The sequence below is a fragment of the Carassius gibelio genome, chromosome B14 (assembly GCF_023724105.1).
Source record: "Carassius gibelio isolate Cgi1373 ecotype wild population from Czech Republic chromosome B14, carGib1.2-hapl.c, whole genome shotgun sequence".
Taxonomy (NCBI): domain Eukaryota; kingdom Metazoa; phylum Chordata; class Actinopteri; order Cypriniformes; family Cyprinidae; genus Carassius; species Carassius gibelio.
In genome coordinates, this window is record NC_068409.1 from 25945994 (window position 1) to 25971593 (window position 25600).

Below are 25600 nucleotides of genomic sequence, written 5' to 3' on the forward strand. Positions count from 1 at the left end.
AAAATGTGTTAAAATAACATTTTTTTTTTTAGATAAAACTGGTTAAAAGAACATTGCTAAATATAAATAAAACTAAAAATAACATGAATATCTGATTCCAAATAATAACAAAAACTATAATAGTATCTCAGCGATGCTATAGTAACACTGCAACTTACATGCTACAGGTGACAGTACTGTGTCAAGTGGTTTGTGGAGTTATTTTTAATAGTAAATCCCATTTGTTTACCAAAAAAATAAAGTTTGCTTAATTTAAAATAATTAAAAGATAAATTTATATTAATGTTGTATGCCTTCATTTGATAACCAGAAAAATGTAAATACACAGAATTTCTGAAAGGGAAAAAACATTTCACATAAGGCTATTTAAAGATTTTTTTTAACTAATTAAGTTGTTTTTATGCATTTAAATAATTACAAATGCTAAAACACATAATTAGGTAACAATAAAACATATGGTGAAGAAAAAAAAAAATTCATAGGACCCTAAACATGTTATATTTGGCATATTTGTTTTTGCAGTAGTTTTTGGGAGGTTATTTTTCCTGTAAATATATTGAGATATATTTTATTTTACAGAAGGCTACTTTTGTGTGATTGTATATTATAGTATAGGTAGGATGTATAATGTATATTATAGTATAGGTATATGCATCACAATACAACAGCATATAATTGTCTATTTTTAAATATATGGCCACATGACCATAATTACTAGGATAGTGACCCAATGACACGTCTTACCCCATTCCCTCATACTTATGAAGCAGATTTTGAACTAATTATGTACATGAATCGCCAACTTATGTAGCACCGGGACAAGTTTGTATCGCTTCCGTCTAACTATTTTTTAGATGTGACCTTTCCTTTACATCTAGGTGATTTGCATTTTATTTTCCTCCTTGTTTTGTTCCGTGATATGAAACGGCGCAGTGTGATCCATATTCAAATATATTAAAATGAGTAGCAGTGTGTTTGCATGTGAAATTGAGAAACATTGTTGGGGTTCAAAGCCTGGTCCTGTGCATGCTGATAAGTAAGGGGAGGGCCAGGCTCAGCGGGAAGCCTTGTTCCACTTTGCAAATGAAAGGGGAAAGGGCAAAAAAAAAAAAAAGATGGTGACCATGGCACGGTTTCGTGCAATACGCAGCCAGCTGTCACTTTGTGACTTTGATACTTGTCTCCGAGCAACAGGTTGAATGCTATAATCAGAAATATCAGGGATGTAAGTTCTGCTAGGAAATTTTAATTGCATTGTCATGTGAAGCCTTGTCTTCTCAAAGTTAAGAGAACAGAGACGGATAGAGAGAGCGAGAGGGAGAGAGAAGAGAGCGAATCGATTGTTGCTGGCCAAATTGATGCAGCGTTTGTCTGCGAGCTCACAGCAGATAAAGCGAGGGCCGCTGTGTTTGTCTTCAGGTGGCCTTTTCTACGTGTGCCACATTGCCATTTTGATGTGTTAAGTTATAATGGGTGTCTGCCATTCTCTGCTAGAGTTGCCAATAAAATCTCAGGAGGAGGGGATTAGGTGTTGGTGCTCCCATCCGCCCCCTCCTCCTGCTCTGCTCTCTCCCTTCAGATTCTTTTTCTCTCTTAGTCACCTAAGGCCGGCGTGTCAGAGCAAGGAGCGGGAGGAGCTTCTGTCATGCGGAGGTCAGCCATCACTCTTCAAGTAAACAGATCTGAAAGCAGAGAAGGATTCCATGTCCTTCCCTGTTTAAAGGTGTAGTTCACCCAGTAATACAAGTCTTGCTACTATTTACTCAGCCTCGTGTAGTTCAAAACCTGGATTCCTGCATTTTATTTTATTTTATTTTATTTCATTTTATGTGTGTTCATCATACAGTTTATAGTGAACATGGCCATGTATCTTCAAAATACAAACACAGGCCTTGGCAGTGCAAATATTTCACTTGCATTTGTGACTTAAAACAGATGTGTAAAAAAAAAAAAAAAAAAAAATTGTAGGAGCATGTATTTGATAAGAACAAGTAAAAAGTCAGTTTTGTGAAATGTAAAACCTTAAATGTCTTAAATAGTGTAAGAAAATGTCATTTAGATGGAATGGAAATACTTTGATTATTAAACGAATCAGAAGGCTTTAACTGAATTGTATAAACATATAAAAAATGTCAGCAATTTTCATTGCGTCCCTAAAGTTCCTTAATGTGCTCCTAAATATTTCAACATAGTAAACGTCAAGCCCTGAAACATCAACAAATCGTTTCCCTCTTACTCTAAGCTATCATATCATAGTTTTATGGTGTTTTGTCCCTTTTTGGAGTTTGACAGAAGTGGCCACCGTTATGTTGTATAGATGAGCTGTGGGAATATTCTTTAGGTCTATTTTTTGTGGGGGGAAAAAAACGGAATAGATGAGCGCGAGTAAATAATGACAGATTTCATTTTTCGACCAATTATTCCTTTAACGTTTTCAGAGGTCCACCAGACTGTGAAATAGCTCACACAATAGCCTCTCTTCACACGTTATGAGAAGACATGCTCAGAAGGTTTAGTGAACCTTAATCCAGTTGTTCCATAAACGGCATTAACAAAGCGCGATGTATATATCTTAACCTTTCTTTTAAATAATCGTAAGTGAAGTCCCCTTAATGAGTCACATACAGCTTACTTATTGATTGTCTCTCTCTGAAGAAAGAACAACCAGAAAGTGCAGACATCATTTCATGACTTATTGATGTGTTAAGAGGCAGCAAGCTAATAACACTGTCTGTTCACTCGCCTCTCTCTCTTATTCCTATCTTCTCTACTTAGCGTTAGGGTACTATTAAGCTTTAAAGATGGGGTATGCAAGAAGAAAGCCTTATGGGCACGCAGCTTGTGGCTGTTAGTTATCCGGTTATGCCAAGAGTCACAGAGCTCCTTAGGTAATGGCTATTAAATTGAGTCGAGGCACAGAAGCCTCCTAGCGACACGAGGACTTTAGAAAGGCAAACACTACTCCACCCCGCAGCCATTCGGCTGAGAAGGCTTGGAATGGGTGTTACATCCAACATCTAGCAGCTCATAGTTTCATTGCATTTTTAACTAAATCAAACATTTCCATTAAGAAAATGAGACGTCATTCTCCAATACTGATCTGTTTATTTTAGGTGGTAATGCAGTTTGAGATGTTCAAAAGGATGTTTCATTGTATGAAGGTCTTAGAATTAGCCCTTGTCAGATTTAGAACGGCATACATCAGTGAAAGCTGACTGATGTTAGGATGAAGGATCACATGAATTGGGTCATAGCGTTGAAGGACATTTTACCTACAGTAGATAAAGAAAAGTTGGATTTTGTTTGCATGCTCTTATGTGGATTCTCAGAAAACCACTTGGTTTAATTCTTAGTGAGTATTAACAATTACAGCATTCAATTCATGTCCATATTGCTAAATAATCAATGGAATAAAGAACTTTCTCCAATTCTCCAATCCAGTATTTCGCCGAAAGATTTGCAGTCAACTTTTATTTTAAATTGTGACTCACCTTAAAAAAAAAATACTTCAACTCATCTTATGTCAAATATTTTGTCAATTAAGACATGCTGTTCATATCAAAGGCATCTAAAATGTGTCATAAAATGCTTATTTTGTTGTTTGCTATAATGTGAGCGCAATAATCCTATAAACAATAATGCTGTGACCTCCCTAGATACTATTTCAGCCTTTAGATTGTAAGATTATTGGATTTTAGCTTCTCTCATATAGCCACCAGCGAATGTTTCATACCTGGATAAATGGAAAAGTGTTTTGTATGTAGGAAAATCTTTGAAATTAGAGAGAGAGAGAGAGTGGGGGAAAAGGTAATAAGCCATCACCGTCAGATGGAGGAGGTCCCATTCTTAATTTGTTTATGAGACTATTGTGAATATCACATAAAATATGAAATAATGCATGGTCTGGCTTCTCTGTTTGCTTGTGCCGTCTGTAGGGATTATGCCAGTCAGAAAAATAAATAAATAAGAGGCAGGCAGTTAATTCATCTCCCTGCTTGAAAGTCTCATTAAAACGCTGATGAGTTTAAGAATTGCCTGAGGTAGAGAGAGAACGAGCAACAGAGTTTTCTTTATAGCTCTACAATCTAATGCTCGAGGCTGTGCATCTGCTGGGTGCAAAACAAAAAGCAAATGGGCAATCTAATCTCCAATCAATACCAGGCACTTTTCTTTTTAAGCACATCATGAATATACACTTACTTATACATGTGTTTTCCGCGCAAATGCCACGGTCTGTGACGTCCGCACGCGACCGCGCTAAATGAAGACGGAGCTTGCAGGTGTGGGAATTGATCTGACCTTTTTCATTGGTGGAGAGATATAAATCACTTTGTATGGACTTTATTACGCTGTTAAGGGGGGACACAGGCTATCCTAATTTCGGTAGTAATGTTGGGCCTTAGTACCAATACACGCAGAAGGTCACGCAGGGTGAGAACAATCTATTTTAATAGACACCGGAGTTGGCAGTGTGGCCCGGAACTGTGTGCGCACCGTTCTGATTTAAACACACATGGCTGACAGCATAGAATTGATCTTAAAGAGCTGTTTGCAGCCTGGTGCTTCACTATGAAAGTGCAGTTGGAGAGGCCTCTTCAACTTGCTCGAATTCCTTGGAAGACTCAAAAGCTTTGCTCGCCATAGATACCGAGCGCTCAATAAAAAAATGGACTAGTGCCGCTCAATGCAAATGGATTTCTGGCAGATCAGTCAGATTCCACGTGTCTAGTGCTTTGGATTTAAAATAGCCAATTTTAATCATCTTCTAGTTTCATCTCGCCTTAATTCCTCAAAGAGCCACTGTCCCGTGGCTAGCAGAACTCTCACGGAGATGCTTAAATCATCTCATTGTCATGTATTCATTAAGGGCCCGTTTTACTGCTGTTTTAAGATGACAAGACTGTGAGTGAAGATGCTGGCTGTGATTCACTTTGGTTTATCATCAGCGTGAGCGGCAGGGGGGCTGTGAATCAGTGGCGTGTCGATAAGTAGCTGCATTCAGACCACAAAGCGAACAGAGATGACTGTGCTCTATGTTTAATTCCAGATTAGAGTCAAACAGCCTTTACCCCACTCACCCCCAAAAGCAGGCTGTCTGAACGGGGGCCGCTAATGTCCTTGAAGCTGCCTTAAATTGCACTTCCACCGCAGCTCTTTAGCTTTTGCCCACCGGTGGTGTGCGTGGAGAGATATCTACTTCTCGGCAAACTCCTCTAATGGCGCAGCTCTCCAGCATGGCTCCTTGGCCCAGGCCGACAGTCAATCAAGACTGCAGACTGCCTCACACCTCCGATGAATAGATCATTTTCATTTCAAATCCACCATTAATCAAGCTAGAGTCGCAGCAATCAGCAGGCCTGAACTCAGGCCAGAATGCAGTACATGTGGCACCGCGCAGAGATGCATTGGGACTGGATAGGGAATAGACACACAAAGAGGAAAGCCACGGATGTAATTTCTCTACCCAGTACCTCCAGGCCCGTGAGCCTCAGAGCTCCCTGCGAAGAGGATGAATGGTCAGAGGCAGCAAATGGCGTCGTTTCATGAGGAAATAGAGTCACGAAAACACAAAGCCATCTGTTTGTGAAAGAAAATAACTTTGCATTTAACTGTTGAACTGAATTTACCTTTATCTGTCTGTCTGTCTGTCTATCTATCTATGTATTAATCTATCTGTCTGTCTCTCTGTTTGTCCTGCATTACTATATACACAGTGTTTCTTATATAGAGCAGTTTATGTATAGCAAACTATGAAAGTGACAATTGTTCATGTATTTTGCCATGACTAGAGCACTGCATCAACATCCAGGACCAGAATGATCCGTGTGATACTATATATTACAAAAAGATAGTATTATTTCTTAATAATAGTCAGAATTTAGTGAACATGGTCAGTTTCGCTGCTGCATGCACTTTCATGTGTTTTGTGGGCTGTTGCATGTGTCTAAAAATAACTCTTGGGTCTTACCCAGCCCTGTATACAAAACAAAGCCAGTGTGACCGATCATCTAAAAGCCTCTTCCCCAATGAACAAAAGTCTTCATTACAAAGCCTCATTGATTATCCATGGCGGACATTTATGCAGCGAGAGCAGAAAACCCTGACACTAGAGGCTGTGTGTTTTCAATGCCTCTCATTTATTTGAATTAACTGTGTCAATGATGAACTGAGGCTTTATTCAGCCTTAAATCAAAGCTAGGAAATGGTCAATGAAGTCAGGTTTGTCCTTACGGTGAATGGTTCCACATTATGAGCGATCTATGAAACCTCTCAAATCAGCTCTCCACATCTGTACCTCCAAGCCTTTTTGTTTGTTTCCTGAAGCTGATTAAATTGTAAACTTGATTCTTATATGGATATTTGAAGGTTTTTATTTTATTTTATATATATATATATATATATATATATATATATATATATATATATATATATATATATATATATATATATATATATATATATATATATATATATATATATATATATATATATATATATATATATATTTTTTTTTTGTTAACTAACTATAACTAACTAACTTTAAGTTAACTTCATATTAAATGTGCCCACATAAGGGCAGATGCTCACTCTCAGGTCATGATGTTTCTCACAGAGGGAGCTGTTGAGCTAGAAATAAAAGCAGTGACAAAATTGCTGCAGATAATCATGCACAATGATACATTCACAATATATGCACGCAAAGAGAGCATGAAAATAATATTTTTTGAAGCAAATGGTAGTTTGAAACATTCAAAATTGTATGCAATTCCTCCACATTTTTTGTCTTCATTTCTAAAACATTCATGAAAATGAAATCCAAAAAGAGCTGCATGTTTGTGCACATGCTGAAGAGTAGGTATGAGCAGATATTTTGTGTTTTGTAGCAATTATATCTATATCATTTTTTTTTTTTCAAGAATCTAAAGGTGTTTCACAAGGTTCAGTATGAATGTCATAGATATAGATATTTTATTCATGGACTTAACTTTCTGCATTGCATTACGGAGACATGCTTATGTCCACTGCTTATCAGCCTCACAAACAGAGCTGAAACTTTCCTCTCACTGAAATGTCACTCAGCTGATGGACTGTGCGCCTTTAAGGTCTGTTGCATGCACCATGTGATAGCATATGACTTTGAAGCTGTGAATGAGTGTGACTGTCTACCTTTCTCTCACCTAGAGCAGTTTCAGTTTTCTCATTTTATCCCAGTGTGCTTCGCTCTTGAGAAGCAGTTTGTGCGATTATCTCAGAAATACCAATAGTTGAAATCCTTCTCTGCAATAAAAGTATTCCTTTACAAGATATACGCTGTGCGATGGTCGTTAGCCTGAGTTCAGAGAGGTGATATTAAACAGTAAGTTGATGTTCAAACAGTGATGGATGTGTCTGCCCTCCTTGCTCTGTCTGTATCAGACTTTATGAATACCGATCCACAATTCCCTTCAAATAAGCTAATCTGTGAACTCTAGTGGAGTAATAAGCAGCTGACTCCCACTCTACAAATGCTGCAACATTTTCAAAATCTCTTTGGTATTTTAAGCTATCAACTTACCTCCCCTTAAGAATCAAAGATGTTATTTCCTTTGTACATTAGAGATGTGGAGAGACAAATGTAAAGTGATTGAAGAAGTTTTAGTATCATATGTGTTGGGTTCTGAGTTCTTCATCTGTCTATCCATCCATCCATTCATCCTTCCATCCTTCCATCCATCCATCCCTTAAAATGATAAAAACTGACAGCAAAGACATGCATAATGTTAAAAATGTTTTCTATTTCAAACAAGTGTTGATCTTTAGAAAATACTCTCTGTCTGTCTGCCGTCCAATTGTTCTATCGATCATTTTATCTGTCTGTTGGTATTCTGTCTATAGTTTTATTGTTCTCTTTCTTTCTAAAAAAGGACGAAATAATTATATCAGATGATTGTGTAAATTGCTTACTAGAACTGTATGCATACTGATGTTCTTTTGAACATGTTGGATTTAAACATTGCTTTAATCATATTATGTTTTTATTTTTGTTGTTGTGAAATGATATTATATATATATATATATATATATATATATATATATATATATATATATATATATATATATATATATATATATATATATATATGCACTGTCTGTATACACAATATAATATATATAGATGCTGTATTACCCGGCTATTTCTAGACTCTCTAAATGTATCTTACACTTCCCTACTTGTCAAAAGCTTCGTCAGAGTTCTAGTGTGCTAGCGCCCTTAGTATTTGCACGATCACCCAAGGGCATGTGGGTAGTGAAGCAGTGGAGGACAAAGGTGTGTGTTTACCTATAAATATCCCCCAGCTCCACAATCTGTTCACTGGTATTCATAACACATAACGTTGGCCCACCCACACCCTCTACCCCCTGCACCTGCACAGCCCAGACCAGACTTCCCTCAGTGTCCCCCGAGGCTCCATATCCAGACAGACCCCGTTCAAGGTGTATACCTCTGTCAGTGGTTCATCCCTTTCTGTTTTCCTTCTGTGGATCTCTGGAGCTACTCAGGTAGTTGTTTATTTGGGCTGTCAGGAGCTGGGCAACCGATGTGACTGGTATCACTCGCTGCTCGTTAGACAGTTTTGCGATTCTGCCCAGTGGCGTGTTGTAAAAGAACTACAAGTCACGCATGTGTGTAACTTGAAAGGCTTTCGGTCTTTTCTTTGCTAGAGGGCAAAGATCGATAGGCCTGCGCAGGTTTCTTTACTGCTCGCCCTCTACTTTTTTCCCTCTCTCTGTGTGCGAGTCTGATTTCTTCTCTGTTCCCAGGGAATTGTCAGCACCTCGGGTTGATGTCTAAACTTTCTCATATATCAAAATGTATTATAATTGGCTCCATTTGTGTGTCCCTCTGAGATGGCGTGCGTCAGCTATCTGTTGTCACAGCAGCTGCCAAGAGCAATATGTTTTCTAAAGTGTATGAGTGAATATGAATTCCATATGTGTTTGATACAGATATCTGCCTTCTTATAAATAAAAAAATATATAATAATAATAATAATAATAATAATAATAATAATAAAACATCTCCCTTTCAGGTCAGAAAAATGGTTGGATCTCTGACCTGTGAATGTTACTTTTTTTTTCTTTCACATTTTATCTATTATCTTTATCTGCAGTTTGAGCCAAGTAATTGCATCCAATCCAGGTCCTTTTAGAGCCTCGGTTGTGAAGGGATGTCATTGAACCAAGGAGCTTCTCACAATAGAGTGGCGTTATCGCCTGGCCAGCGCTGTTTACAGGATCCTAAGGGATGCTGAGGAGAGAAAGAACACTTTTATTTCCAGCCTCACCGCTCCTGTATGGCAAATCCTCTCCTCCAAAATGGGCATCCGTTAAGGAGAGCGGACAGAGGCTGACTGTTCCCAATCACATGCTTGATGGCCAGCGGCCAGCATAGACGGAGCTCACTAGTGTTTGTATTGCATGAGGTGTGCAGTCGATGTGACGTGAATGTGAATAGGTAATCTAGAATTGCTCATCTCATTCAGCGGGGAAAATGGGATTTGTTTATGGTTTTAGGGTTTTGTTGTTTGATCCATTTCTTTCAAATGTTGCATGTTAGTAGTAGTTTGCAGTGAATGACGTGGTGGGGGATTGTTTATATTTCACTAACAATGGATTCAGTGGTATTAGAGTGCCCCTCCTCACGGAGGCCTGGTTGTCTTTGTTTTATCCCTTTTTATTTACTCTTAACAATCCAGCAATGTTTTTATTTCATCAGCTGGGATCTCCTGTGGCTAGCAGCTCATTTTGAAGCATATTTCAACCTTAAGGTTTTTAAGTACAAAAGCTCTCAAATGATCAAATCAGTCAATAAATCCTTAATTATGATTTGCAAAGTGAGGGATTTAAGGAAAACACATATTAAAATAATAAATGGAGCGCACGTAAAAGGATTTGTTGCTTTTTTCCCTCTCCATCCGATTAGCACCCCATTGATGGCGACTAGTAATTATGCTAAGCACAAAACGCATTGTGGATTTGCACTCTTTCTGCATTGGAATTAATTGATTCCTGCATAAACTAGACACTGTTTGGTTTCTGTGTTTAGTGATATTAATGTTTGAAAAAGTTATTAGTATTATTATTAATAACATTTTTACCTGTAATATATTTTTCACATTTGCTTCAATTAAAAAAATAAATAAAAATCTATTAAAAAAATACATTTAAAAATCCCTGTTTCAGCATTTAACGTCACATATTAGTCATAAGACAGCAATTGCATTGCATATCATCATTATGCAGTGAGATCTCAGCTCTTTTGTTCTACCTGAATGGCTCTTGTCTTTCCATACTGCTAAAGTATATATGCCAAGTATACGCCATTACTGTGCTGTCTGTTTCCTATTATCTTCACTCAAACTTAAGTGCCAAAAGAGTGCTGGCAGATGCACAAATGTTTTCTAAACAAACTGAAAAGATTGAACTTTCCATTAACTAAACAGAAAAGCCTCGAAATTGCGGTGAAGTCTATCAGTTCAATGCTTATAGAAGTAGCTTGCTTATTTAGGGGTTATTATTGTATGTGGAGATCAATAGTCCTCAGCGTGCTTCTGTGAGGATGTATTGTTCTTTAGTACATGTTGTAAAGATTGAAGTTTATCATCTGTTGATGGTTGTCCAAAGAGAGGCATGTTTTTGTTATGAAGAGAAATTATTGGAAGAACTACATTTTACCTTCTAAAGTTAATGAGGCAGAATTGGAGAGGGGATAGTTTGGGTATCTGTAACGTCTTTATTTTAAGGGTCTCCTGAGCCTCCAACTCATTACATACCAAATTAAAAGACGTAATCTGGCTGTACCCTGTTCTGCTTTCTTCTCCCCATCAAACTTTTTGTACAGGATGAATGCGATGAACTCCAGTCTAATTGGAGTTTAATGAAAGTTTCCCACTTTCCTGCCAATTATCGGTGTACATACAGTATGTCAAGTGATGGACAATAGCTTTCACGCATAAACCTCTTTAGGTACCTCATCACCATCTCTCTCTCTCTCTCTCTCTTTAGTGCTCACACACTCGTCCTCTTCTGTGTCTTATTCATACACATTTAATGGATGCATATATACTGTCCGGTCATTCAAGCATTAACTCTCTTGTGTAATTCAAATCCTTGCACACAGGAGGATAAAGAAGCAATAATTCTATTTTAAACCACTTAATGGTTGTTACGGGTGACCTTGTCTTTTGTTATATGCTTTGTTTGCCTTTGTTGGTGGAGATTATTTAAATCTCAGATGCCTTATGCTACACTTGGGCATCCTGCTCCCAAATAAATCTCAATTCACGTTGTATCATCCGAGCATCACAGCAACAGCAAAGAAATATTGATATGCCTTATCTATAAATCTTACATGGAAATGGTGCCCTCCAACAAATGGCTGACAGTAACGCTGACACCTTGGCATTACAGCTGATGATTTGGTATTTTGCAAAGCGCATCTTCTTTCTTTTTTATGACAAGTGATGTTACTTCATGGCAGTTTATGGCAAGAGGAGACGGGAAGGGGCTTAATGAAATAGTCCTCGTCTGTCCCCTGATTCTGAGAATGAATATCGCACAGAGGAAACCCGAAAAGAAAGGCAGGGCTCACAGGCACTAAACCCTGACTGTAAATCTTTAAAACTCAACCAGCAAGGAGTTTGTCTTATTGTGTAATGCCATCACAATGGGCACTAATGCTGTCGAGTCCTTGATCTTTCAATTCACTCAGATCTCGGCTCATGCAGTGAAGGTATTCACATGCAGGTTTTCACCATAACAACACATTTGAGATAAAGAAACAACTTTTTTATGATTCCGTTTTAGTTGAGTGAACTGACTGGCCTTGAAGAGACTATACATAGACTAAAAAAGAATAAAATAAATAAATAGCACAGATGGAACGCTGAAATGAGCCTAGTCTGAACGTGCCACAACTAAGCGAAAATTGAATGCGGTTTGAATCTTTGGTAATGAAAACTAGCCAATAGCCTAAATATTTGTTAAGCTGAAGTGGTGCCGAATGTTTGTGCACACACTGTTGGTGGGTGTTATGGAAGCACAAGACAGCAGTCATTAGTTTAAATTGCCACGTCCCAGAAATAGTTACTGCGAATAGGACAGGGAATCTTTTTCAGGGCTATCTTTTTCCCCCCTCCCCTCCAGTTCATGTGAAATGAGCATATTCAAGTTATTAATGCGGCAGTGCTGGTCCCCTGTAAACAGTGTTATTTTGTTGTTAATCTTACTAATGATATCCCAAAAGGATGCCAGTTTTATTCTGCTTTTGCTTCCAGCAGGGCTCTCTATTAAGAAGAGGAAAGCTGCTTCTGAGACAAACAAATTTATTGCTGAAAAGCAGAAACTGACCTATAACGAGCCCATACTTTCAGATGAACATCAAAAGAAATATTAACATTTTCCTCTTTTATTAATTTCCACATGCAGTACCACACACTGTTACCACTCCAACTTTTTTATAGCTATAATAACGTTGAAAATCCTGATTGTACTGGACACCGTGGTATTATCCTATTTATTGTAGTAATTAAACTAAGCAATTAATTTCTTAAGTGCTCTCACATTGGGAAATGAAGTATCTATTCATAGATTCTGTATGCTGTGTGGTGCTAAATCATTTTATTTTGTGGTAAACAATGGGTCTAGCCAGAACAGAGAAAGGTTTCTATGTAGGGAGCAGCTTTCTGAGTCAGAGATGAACCCTCAGAAGTGATTGATTACATCTGTGTGCCACACTTGTTGCGCTCCTCATGGGAGATTTCAGTTGATTCCAATAGAGTTGGTCATTAGCATGTAGCTTAGCTAATGATCAGCATGTCAGGCACAGATCACATAAAAATGTGGTTTAATTGTTGTTTTTTTAATTCGACTTTTGGTGTTGATTGAATTGTATTGTTTGTTATTTGCACTACTCTTCTAAATTTGGTGTCAGTAATTCATGTGGATTTTTGTTGGATCTTTCTATTTAAGTAATAGTTACCTCCAAAGGATGCGTGCTCAGTTTTAGAACAGAGCTGAGATTATTTTTTCATTTGGTCCCTGGTGTTTTTGTTTCATCAGTGGCGAGGCCTGTGAAATGAGCGAGTCAGTGCTGTTATTGGCTGAACTCTGAGAATTTATGAGCTAGTTTTTTTTCTCACCCTTGCTGCTCCCCGAGTACCTGGTCCAGAGAGGCACACACCACTAGCTTGCCTATCCATCTCCATCATCTGTCTGCCCACAATTCTCTCGCTCACCCCCTATAAAAATCATTGCAACATGCCATTAGAGTATTTTAAACCAATAGAGTTTTAGCTTTTGAAACCAGTCTGAGAAGCTTGTAGCATCATTGAAAAAGCTTAAACTTGTGCCCTTGCCCTCTCGCTCGATTTTCTTGCTTCTGTTCTCTCACAGGGCCTGTCCTCAGACAGAGTGTTAACCTCAGCTTTGTGAGCCCTGATTAGGGGACAGTAAATCCCCAGTTGTGGGTTTCCTCCAGCATGCTACTAATGACACGGAGTCTACCCTTTATATTGTTGTTAGTGCTTTGAGTAGATTTGTGGCTACTACCCAATGTCCTCTTATTTTGAAAAGTTAAAGCAGATGTTATTAGCACTGACCTCGGGAAATAACAGGGATTGAATCCCAATGCTTAGCTAACAAGACTTAAAGAAATTGTAGAGTGCACTATACAATACTGTTCAAAAGTTTGGTGTTATTTTAGTTTGTCAGTATTTGAAACAATAATATTGTGAAATATTATTACAATGTAATTTTTCCCCTTATTTTTAAGTATATTTTAAAATGTGGTTTATTCATGTGACTGTAAAGCTGAATTTTCAGGAGCCATTACTACAGTCTTTTCTTTTCTCAACAAAAAATTATTATCATCATGTCGGAAACCGTTAACAGTTATATTTTTTTTTGTGTAAATTATGATACTGTTTTCAGGATTATTTTACAAATAGAAAGTTGTAAAGATCAGCACTTGAAATGGATGGATGGATAGAGATAGATATAAAGATAGATAGAATCGTATATACAGTGTATTTATTAGTGACATTATTGTTTTCCCCATTTCTAACAGTTGATACTTTTGACATCTCTTAATATATAAGCTGCAATCTGCACCTTTGTTGCTTACTCAGAATGTCCTCACGTCAACTCTCTTGAAGAATGGTTGTCCACTCTAAGACCCATACAAAGCCTCTCATGTCTCTGATGAGTCAGAGCTTTGACCCTCTCAGACAGACCTTGTGCCGTGATCATTCGTACCGTGTGTATCAATAAAGCTAAAGCCATACACCAATCACAAAACAGCGCCACGACTGCGTCCGCATCCCTACTGATCCCCCTAAGACACTGCTGGCGCTTTGAAGTCCAGACTTGAAAGGACTACAGTGAGTGCAGGGAGAGATGGAGAGCAGTAAACAGTGATTATGTAGAGATTAATGAAGCTGAACCCATGCTGACGCCACTCAGCCTCCGGACAGCAGCCGCAGTCAGCAACTCCAGCATCACTTCAGTGCACCTGTCCACCTGAGCACACCTGCAAGATTTACAACACAGACCAGCTAATATACGCTGGAGTACAGGGTGATAAGAAAGTCAAGCCAGAAAGTCCATTTGAATAATTAGAAATGGAAATTAAGTGTATTAGTTACAGTATACTTAAGTTGTTGGTTGTGAATCATATGGATATTTAAATTAATTAATTAATGTTTTTATTTATTTATTTTAACTGAAATGAAAATTCAAAGGCAAAATGTATATATTCTTTGTGAAAATGTTATATTATTTTAATATTGACAAAATATGTAAATTTTTCTATTAATGTATTCGCTGTATTACAATATTAGATTGTTGTATTACCATTGTACGGTAGCTTTGCAAGTTACTGCATTTGTTATTATTTCATTTGATATCACTACAATACTGTATTTGTTTTAATATTACATTAGATCTAAATATACATAGATCAACTCATGTGTGAACTGTTGTTTTTTGTCCTCATTACAAAAATTAGTGGTTGATGGTTTCTGTTAACTAATATTTAAAAAAAAACAGTAGCATTTGATTCTCTGTATTTTTGCTTGCATTTTTTTTAATGCTGCATTCTTTATAATGGTGTTAATGGGTGATGATTCCAACTGAAGTTGCCTGAATCATTACTTCTGTATGTTTCATGCATGATTATTTAGCAGTATTCAATGTGGCATGTGTTGCCTCAAGTAATATTGTCACTGATCAAAGTCTCCAGAGTTTAAAAGTTGATATAGAAACCCTTTGACAGTAGCTTTAGTGCAGTATTTAACAAACTTCATAACCAAAGATTTCTAAGGGCTGAGTTAGGTGCTGGACTTAATATGCTTGTCAAGATGTTGAATTTTATAGAAGAGCACTTGAGTTCATCAAACAGGATGAATTAGGCAGGCAACTACCGCCTACACATTATAGGAGAAAAAAAAATGGAGAGACTTAAAAAAATAAATAAATGCATAAGATAACATATAATGAAGCTTAACTGTACACTATGTCTCAGTACAATTAAGCATGAGCTCATAGACTCGAGTCATAAAATAAAAAAAATGTTTCTTGTCTTGGATAATTATTTATTTGGCCACAAACTATTCAGCATACCCATCCATTGTTTGTTTATGTTTTTTGTTTTTATCTGACTTTTACAGTATCTGCCCAAATCCTGAAAGCCAGCCTGGACACAATGGAACGGCATATTCAGAGGCTGGAGAACGACATCCAGAACTTCCCCAAGACTGATGACAAGCAGGATAAGTTTGTTGAAAAAATGGCAATATCCTTTTTTTTCCACATTTACTACTTTTTTCTCCAATGCTAAAAAGTTTTAAAGGCTTCTGTGTTTAATGAGGTGCTGAGGTTCTTTTTTCCTGTAGCTATGAAAAAGATTCATTCTTAATCAGTATTTTTGTTTTGTTTTCCATTTTCTTACTACAAACATTTGGGGTATCAAACGTTTGAGGTCAGTAAGATTCATTATATGATCAGCAAAAGCGGTATTTATCTTAAAAAAAAAAAAAAAGAAAAGATTATTTTAAAATGTAATTTATTCCTGATTCCTGATTCATATTCCTGAATCTGAATTTACTGCAGCCATTAATCCAGTCTTCAGTATCATTCTGTCAAAACAGTCTGTTAATTTAATGCTTTGGAAACATTTCTTATAATTACCAAAATTATATGAAAAAATTAAAAGAAAAGTTTTGTAGCATTATTAATGTAATTACCGTCATTTGTTCCTCCATAAAGGTATTAATTTCTTAAAACAATTTTTTACCTCAGACTTCTTTTAAACATATATAACACCCATAAATCTTATCGTTACATTTTGTTGTTTTTCAGAAATTATAAATATAGACTTAATAGGTTTATAAAGTCAAATGTATCTTGTTTTAGGAATGGTTACATGTTTTGACCAGAAAATAAGGCAAAAATCCTGGATAGGCTTGGATAGGCTGTCTCAAAGTGAGGTGTTTATCAGCGTTCTCCTCGTCTCTCCAAAGGGAGTTCATCTTGGGTTCTATTTATACTGCACAACTTTCTCCCCACAGACTCGAATGGAGGGCTTCTTAGCCTTCTACACTTATAACCCCATGCTGATTACATCTGCTGACCAGCCACTGCCCCCCTCACGCCAACTTTCTAAGGGCTATCAGCTCTCAAAGCACCTCTCCCATTTCGATAACAGAAACGCTGCCCTCAAATCGAATTAGATGCTACAGCACTTCTCAGACTCTGCGAAGTGAGGAAGTTATACACTTGTTTGACTTTTGCTTTCTGGCATGTGAGCCAAAACAGAGTCCAATGGTGCTGATTTAGGCAAGTTTGACTTTTAAGCCCGTTCTGAGCGACGGCCTGACTTTTATATACCCCCGTTCCTCAGTGGTGTTATTAACTACAAGAACGAACCATTAATCAATGACTTATCAAGTCTGAGAGTCTTCCCATATGTTCCCCAAGCACTGGAAAGACAGCAGTTAACCTTATTTTAGCTCTTTGTTCACAAGCTTAACGTTGAGATTTATGGGGGGCTTATGTGGCACTTTGGGTGGCATAAGAATAATAGCCCCAGCACACATTAAAAATCTGTTCCTAGTAAAAGAGGGCTGCTTAGGTTTGTATGATTTAAGAACAATGAGCTGCTCTCGCCTGCAGTGCGGCACGGAAAAACAAGCCAGTATACCTCTGTGGCCTTAGTGACAGTATTGATTAGCAGGACTCGGGGAGGATTGGAACTTGAGTGAGGGGAAATGGAGAGGCGTGGATCCACTGCGGCAGCACCGGGGCCTCACTGCGTCCCCGGAGGATTGTAAAAGCCAACCGGGCCCCGAGAGCAAGCGCGGACGCATCTCGTCCCTGTCTCGCCTGATCTGTCATCAGAGCCGGCGTGCAGCCTAAGCTGAATGCAGTCACGTCCGTTTGATGATTCGAGAGGGATTTTTTAACAGCAGAGGAAAAAAAAGCGAGTGAGAGAGCCGTGGCTGAAAGGGAATGGCTCCACCCTCATTGTGCACCAGTCGCGACTCGTTTTCAGAGGCGTCGGAGCCCGGCCGCAGAGATGCTGACTGACAGCACGTTCAAACACAGCTGCGCCAGCTCTTTTGCGGATGACAGGGCAGACATTGTCACTGAGCTAAAGGAGGCCGAAAGCTGTTTCACTCGGCCATTGTGGACAGCAGGCTAGATGTTATAGAAGAAGCGATTGAATTTGTGAACATGGAGCCGGTTGGGGGTGTGCGCGCTTTCTGCTAGATGTGCTCCATTGCTCGCCGTACAACAGGCTTCTTGATCGCCTTTTTATGTGTTTGACCTTAATGTGACCTTTTGACAAATGACTGTCAAGTGCAGATGCTATTTTAGAGCCACAGTGCAGGAAGTATTTCAAAAACATTCGCTGTTGAGGGTTTGTTTAAACGGGTTGAGAAAGGAAATTTGCATGAATGGGGAAAAAAGACAGATGTTACCGTGTTTGCAGTGTTTTCTGTGCCTGTAGATACTCATTCAAATCACACTACTACAGGTGGCCACTCATAATCTTCAGATTTCTTCCTTTTTTATGAACTGTAGCCTTGAGATCCATCTGATTTAATCTACCCTGAAATCACACTATTCTCTCTCTCTCTCTGTCTGTGTGTGTGTGTGTGTGTGTGTGTGTGTGTTTTTACTCTCTGCTGCTCCAGGGAGACCCAACACAATACGATTGTGGCGTTTCATATGCAGAACATTTGTTTCTTTTCAGTTTTCATGGCAGCTCAAACTGCAGATTTAGAGCCCTGCCAGTGAGATAGTAGGAGAGAATGAACTACTATGTACCAAATTTTATGAGATAAAAAGCCTTTAACTAGAGGGAGGCCGTAAGAGAGAGCGGTAGAGGAATTTTGCCTCAGTAGGTGTCAGCTTTTTTGGATGTAATAATAGCGGTACACATTTCACACCGCTCTGAAACTGTGGAGGGGACATTTTGCAATATTAAAAAAATCTATATATATATATATAGGATATATTGATCCATTAAATAGAAATGATTGTGGCAGCAAATCAAGGCTGGTTTCAGAATGCACAGAGCACACTGTTGCAAGAGAGAAATAAACTCCTGATATGCATAAGGTTTAGTTTTTAAAGTCAAATAAAGGAATTTGCTTTTATTACCAACTGCTCAATGTTCCCTCTTGCAATATGAACATGCATATGTGAGAGTGTGTTTATCTAAAGTATTAGGTCAACTATGGGAGAGTAGTTACAGATGCACTCCATCTGCCTTGTATACATTATTTAATCTGTTTTTAGTACCAAAGATCCCTGTGCATCATAATTCACACTACTTGCTAACAATGAATGTTTTTCCCCTTCTTCTGTTTTTAGTTTAGGCATGCTTTGAAGGATATTATGTGTTGTTTGTATTGCGGGAATATCCTCTTAAATGCATTCATGGTGAGGATGGGGAGTTTTTCATTACATAAAAGCATTTCATACACACAAGACACTACAGCATACATTAAAACTGAATAGTTATTACAGTCCTCTGCTTTAAACCGTTCTAAATAACTGATGTAATGCTCGCAGAGTAGCTCATACGTGCAGCTCTTATCGGTAGGAATGCTTTATTTTTTCCACTGTTACTGTAATGTATGCAAATGACTGAGTAGGATGTTTGTTCAGCAGTTTAGTGATATCTATCTATCAAAATTAATGGCTCCCCACAAAGACTTTTAAATGAACTAGCGACCTGCCTGGGGTCCCGGCGTACTGGAATCTTAATGGAGAGCGGAACGGTTCCAGCGGCATTTGGCGGCCGAGTTTTGACGGATGAGGGGGTCTGTCTAATAGATTTTGCTCCGCTATAATTCAGTGGGCTGGTATTTAACTTAACCTTTGTTCTCTCTAGGGACTGAAAAACACCAATCAGCTGGCCGATTTCTCCTGCCGCCACCTCTCTAACGACAGAGCCCATGCAGGAACAGAAAAGTTCAGATAAATACAATGACGTGTGAAAGGAGCTAAGATAGAAAATAGACAGTTCTGTATCTATCATTTAATTTGGATTAAATGAGCCATGTTTGAAGTCATTAAATACTGATAAATGTATGCCTGTGACCACATATGCCTTCAGCCTTCAGTTTGGATAATCAACTATTTAATTATATAGTTGATTCAGTACTGTTTAATAATATTTGTTAATTATGGTAATTATAAGTAATAAGTGTCATAGGGTTGTAGCCGCCTTAGGAAAATAATCAAGCCGCTCAGAATTATGGCTTCTTTTAATCTCAGATAAAATATCGGACTTTTCATTAGACCTTTTAAATATTTCTTACTTTTATTTTAAATATAATATTTTGTTTGTTGCAAGTATATGTATATATGATTAAGAATTATATGTGAAGTAAATCATTTAAAATATATTTATAATTAAACATTAGGAGTATTAACAATCAGAATTTATTGAATTGTTTTATATGGGTTTTTTCATATGTTAACCAAATTCCTATGAAAGTTGGTCTAAATGAATAAATAATAATAATAAATATTTGATAATGAAAAAAGGCCTTGTCAAAGTGATATTAGCTGACATAAAATGGTTATTTGTTCCATACTCACTAAATGAATATGTGCATAAAATGCATGGCTTTCCTTTTCACTTTCCAAGTCATAAACATATAAAAAAATACCTTTCAGATAGAGGGTGCAGTTCCTTTAAAGACTCCCTGAAGCTTTGGACTTTATTGTGGCTCTCTTTACAATGCCTATGAACAAATCATCTCTCGTAGCTCCAAAATACAATGTCTCGTTAGACAGAGCAAATCACCCACGATGTAAGTGTTAGAGCAGTCAGTCCTGTCATTCTATAGGAAATGTATGATTTACTGTGTTTTTTAACCTCTGCTTTTAGAGGAGCATACATTCGGGACACCTGACCTCACTGGCATAAACAATCATTCTTTAGGAGAGAGAAATATCTGAGACCATTGTTCTGTTGTGCAGTATGCATTTTGTTTTGAAAAGCTGTGGTTTCCATCCTGGTTTTAGAGTGTCGGCCAGCGCTCAGCAGGGCAGCATAACACTTGATTCCCAGCATAGCACCTTTTATGCATTGTAATATTCTGGCACACATTCTCGCTGTGTGTTTTAATACCTGCTGTGGAGATGCAGTAGCTTTAGGCATCAATGTTTGATGGGTTGAGAGAAGCGGAAATACACCGAGTGCTGCGGGAGAACATTTCATCCGCCTGATGTAAATCACAAGTCATATAGGGTTTCTTAGAAAGCTTGGCTTGTGCGACTCTGCACATCTCTGAGCATTACATATTGCTCCCGAAGATCATGCAAATCGAGGTGAGGAATGATCAGCGGTGAATATTATTTTACCTTTGGGTACAAAGTCTCTAATGAATTGATGAAGATGCGTTTGCAGCAGCCTGCACAGTGTCTCCAGCTCTTCTCTGTGAATATGCCTCTGCTTAGTCTCAAACCTCTGTTAATTATGGAATTAGGTCAGAGGAATGTGGTGGCATCCTGCGCTGGTTATGTTTACCTCACAATAACTCAGCGTCTGCCTCTAATTCTAGAGAAATGTGCTCGAAAATAATGGAGCGAATGAATCGCAATTCACATCTCACCTCTTTCATTTATTGATATAGTACCAGACTGAAGTAAAGGGATGAAAAGATGATTGATTCAGGCCATATCTTTGACTTCCTTCCCATGGCCTTTTTGTTTATTCCAGGACTGTATTGTCTACAGGGGGACGGCATTGTTCAACAACAATGGCTAACTTGAATTTACCGCGTGTCGCAGGAGACATTAAGATTTTAATTAACAAATTCTAATTGGTCCTGAACAGAATAAACAAAAGCGCATCCAAATAATAATTGCAATTCCGGTAATGATAGTCATAAAGAAAGCAAAGGCCGAAGTCTGAGCACAAAACCGACTTGGCACCCGCGTCTGTGATTATATTGCCGGCATGCGCACATTCGTGTTTATTGGGAAATGGCATCCAAACCATGTGTTTTGTGTGATAGGATTTTGCATATGCTAATGCACTTGATTGCCTTGATGTGTGGCTGGGTGGGGGAGTCTCAGCACGAACCAGAGAGGCTTGATAACTGCCTCTTCAAATCCCATCCTCAAAGCTTCCGCCATTCAGCAAGGCCCTCCGTGCTTTGGGAGGAGGCTGCGTTTGTAAAGCCATGATTAGAAGGGTATTTAATGGAACATCAGTGCCACTGATGCAGAATGATGCTGATTGTTAAAGTGCTGTTTTGCTTTGGCCATTTGTGGTATTATTGCCTTGTTTAATTGATTGAATTGACATTTGGGAGATTGTTTTATAAGGATAACTCTAGCGGAAACTGGAACCTTTGGGTGGGGGAGGAATAATAATAACAGCAATAAACCATCAATGATTCAATTTCACTGTATCTCCCATTTTCCTTTTTTAGATATTAGTTCTGTGTATTCTTTGCAAGCCAACGGGTTCTCATCAGTGGCTGGGTATGGTACTCGTTTGCCAAATGACAGCTACGTTTACTCCCACTGCTGCCCCATCTTCATCAGACCCTCAGATAGTTCATCTGCCTTGATCATATTACGTTCCCTAAAGCACAGCCAAGCAGTTGAAATCATCAGCTCCGTGCTTCGGCTTTCGTCACACACAAGCGTTTGTCTGGGCCTCAACCTCCAGAGACACATATCAGCTCTACACTCTCCTCTAATGAAAATGACACTATGAAAGAGATCGAGCATATTTCTGCTATCATATTCCATAAATCGAATTTTCGTGATTGCCTGACCTGATTTTTCGTAGTTGTTTCGGTCTCAGTCAGTCATGGAAACGTCTCAATGCGAGTTATCATTATGTGTGCGGATACTCTGGAAATTCCACAATCAGTGTCTCGTTAGGAGGGGGAAAACTGGGGCTGATTTGGCAGGTCCATTAACCCAGAGCGCAGGGCTGACACGGCCACTAAGACTGAGGCTGACAGGCATACTACTCCCCGGGTGGAGGTGAAAGCCTTCAGTCGAGACTCTCTCTTTCATTCCTTCTGCTGTACGTGAGACATGGACAATCTCCAGATAGGAAGTCGGAGGTCTGTATAGATTTACATGTGAGACACCGTCCATTTCTCCCCAAAGGTGGTGATCTGTATTAGGCTCCATTCCATTTCATGGTTGGCATATTAGGTGTACGGAAAGATGATGAGGAATACATAAAGGCCGATCCCACTTAAGAGCTCACAAAGTCGCATGTGGTCTCCACATTCTCCTGAAGAAATGTCTTTTCCCAGTCATAGATGATAGGATTTGCCACTCTATCTTCTTCCACTCCATCAGTTTTTGAATTATACTTCATATCTGCTGCATTCCCAGTGTCAGAACTCAGACCTCCTAGAACGTGATTAATCAAAAAACACATTTTAGCCCGATGCCAGTATGACTTCACACATCAAATAAGGAATCTGAGCCGGTTGTATTAGTCTCTAACGACACAGTCTAACGGCAGTCATGTTTTATATAAAAATGTGTCCTTTATATTGTTCTATCTGGATCATTTGGTTCTGTTCTCATTTCTGTTATTAGTCCTGTAACACCAGTTAAATGGCCAGTTAAATGCCTCAGTAGATGAGCGGCACACATTCGGTGAACAACTGACTCTATATTATTTTCAGCCGTGCTAATTATAGCTCTGTCATCTTGTGTTTGTAGCAAACTCCCTACAGGCAAGTCGGTTCACTCGGCAGCCATCTTGGTAACCCCTCCGGGCAGCTGTTTTCTGTGTAGGGTAATAGGAGTGCAACTGCAGCTCATGCTCATTAGGTTTGGCAAAATTAAGAATTGAAAAATTGGCTCCTGTTATGCATTCAAATATATTTTATTATTATCATGTCTAATACATTTTGTCAGCCAGCATTTCCCCCCACAGAATTTTATATAAATTTGAATTGATTTTTCAGTTGTATCTTAATTGCAATTCTACATCATGTTTACTACCTAAATTCATATACAGGAACTTGAAAGGCATTCCTCATTAATTTCTTCTTGACTGGAGGAAGAAAGGATCTGTTCTTCAGTATTTCAATAACAGCATAAACAGCCATAAAATGTGACAACTATTGCTTCTTTTGACTGAAAGGTGGAGCTTTTGTTCCTGTAACCACTTGAACATTACAATGTCTTCCCATTCAGTTTGCCCTGTCTCCTCTTCCTGTCTCTAGTTAATAGTGCCATAAGGTTCCCCGTAACAGACCTAGAAAAGAAAACCACCACCCTGGACTTTCGTCCCTTAGAAAGAGAGAAAAATAGCACATCTAGTTTGCATACTTGAATGCGCTCAATCTGAAAGGGAGGCAGACAAAGAGAAAGATGGAGACCTAGAGCATGTCCCTGTTGTCTTGAGGGTTTTGGCAAAGATCCACAGAGAACACTCATCCTCTGGAACTTTCTGCTTTTGCTCCAGTCGGTACTTCATTATAACCCCTGAAGTCTCTGGCTTAAAGCCGGGTAATAGACGCAGAGCTTCTCCTACTCATTTGTCATGGGCCCGTGGGTTTGATGCAAAAGCACTCAGCACTTGTTGCTCCGTGTTAATCCCACTGTAGACACCAACTCGCTCTTCTGTGCTTTTTCAACTCACCCGCCGTCATGGCTCGTAATTTCATTTTCATTTAATGTTTTCATAGAAATCCCAGCCCCTCGCTGCTGAATTGCACCATTGTCGCCAAATTACTTTATCAAATGAAAATTGGGATGTGAGAGAGAGAGAGGAAACATACTGTTGTGTTATTCGCTTCTAAAGAGACCTCCGTTTGCATATGTATTTGTTTTAGGACAAGACTGCACGCTTGAGAATCAGAGCTGTGTATTGGGCATGTTTTATGGAAGGATTGTGTTTCCGTAGACTATAAAGAAAAGATAAACACGGCCTCGGAGAGCCTCCACTGTGCAAACCTTTTCTTTTCTGTCTGCCATAATGAGCGTTATCACCATATCTCAGCAGAAATGACTGTAAGGCACTTATATAACAACTGATGCCTCAGTGATTTCTTAAATGGAAAGTTGAAGTGTACTTAGTCCATGCTGAAGATATACAGGGTTGGACGGTTGCCGATTATTCCACTCCACGCTGTGAAATTTTCACCACTGCTACTATTTATTGTTCTTTAGTGCATTTAAGAAGTATGAGGCTGAATATAAAGCAAAAAAAAAAAAAAAAGAAGGGCTGAGAAAAGGCCCTCAGTATCTTCAGCGAACTTGCCTTCCCACCAGATAAGGGTTGGGCCAAATTATAAACCAAATTAAAGACTTCATCAAAATTAAAGACTTTTTATTAAAGACGTAATCAAAATATAGATTTTAATCCATGTTTGTTTGCTTCGTTTATTAACGCTACTTGTTCAAATGTTTAGGAAGACGTCATCTCTTATGCTCACAAAGCCTGCATTTATTTGATAAAAAATACATTAAAACTGTAATTTTGTGAAATATTATTACAATATAAAATTAATGGATTCTATTTTAATATATTTTGAAATGTAATTTATTCCTATTATGACAAAGATGAAATTTCAGCAGCCATTAATCCAGTCTTCAGTGTCACATGGTCCTTATGATGCAGAAATCATTGTAATGTAGTGATTTGCATAATTAAATTAAATAAAAATAAACATAAATATAAATATAAAGTGTTAAAAATCAAAACTTTTTTTTTTCAGGATTACTTGATGAATGGAAAGTTCAGAAGAATGTCATTTATTTGAAACATAAATCTTTTTTACTGTCACTGTAGATCAATTTAATGAATTTTTGCTGTAAAAAGTATTAATTTCAACAAAAAAATAGCTTTTTTTATAGTAGTGTACATGCTAGTCTACTCATAATAAATATATATATATATATATATATATATATATATATATATATATATATATATATATATATATATATATATATATATATATATGTGATGTAACTGAACCCTATTGGCGATTGGAAACAATACAAATAAAAGAAATGAGCCTTTGAAAATGTCTTACCCAAGCATCCT

At 38.1% G+C, this 25600-nt stretch overlaps 1 protein-coding gene across 9 annotated transcripts in view; it reads left to right on the forward strand.

Annotated features, from left to right (window-relative positions):
* Nucleotides 1-25600, forward strand: part of diaph2 (diaphanous-related formin 2) — a 382480-nt gene that overhangs the window by 272487 nt on the left and 84393 nt on the right. For all 9 annotated transcript variants that reach the window (XM_052574739.1, XM_052574746.1, XM_052574744.1 and 6 more), the window contains one exon: nucleotides 15708-15832. In XM_052574739.1, the coding sequence (XP_052430699.1) occupies nucleotides 15708-15832 (125 nt within the window). The remainder of the gene's footprint in view (nucleotides 1-15707; nucleotides 15833-25600) is intronic.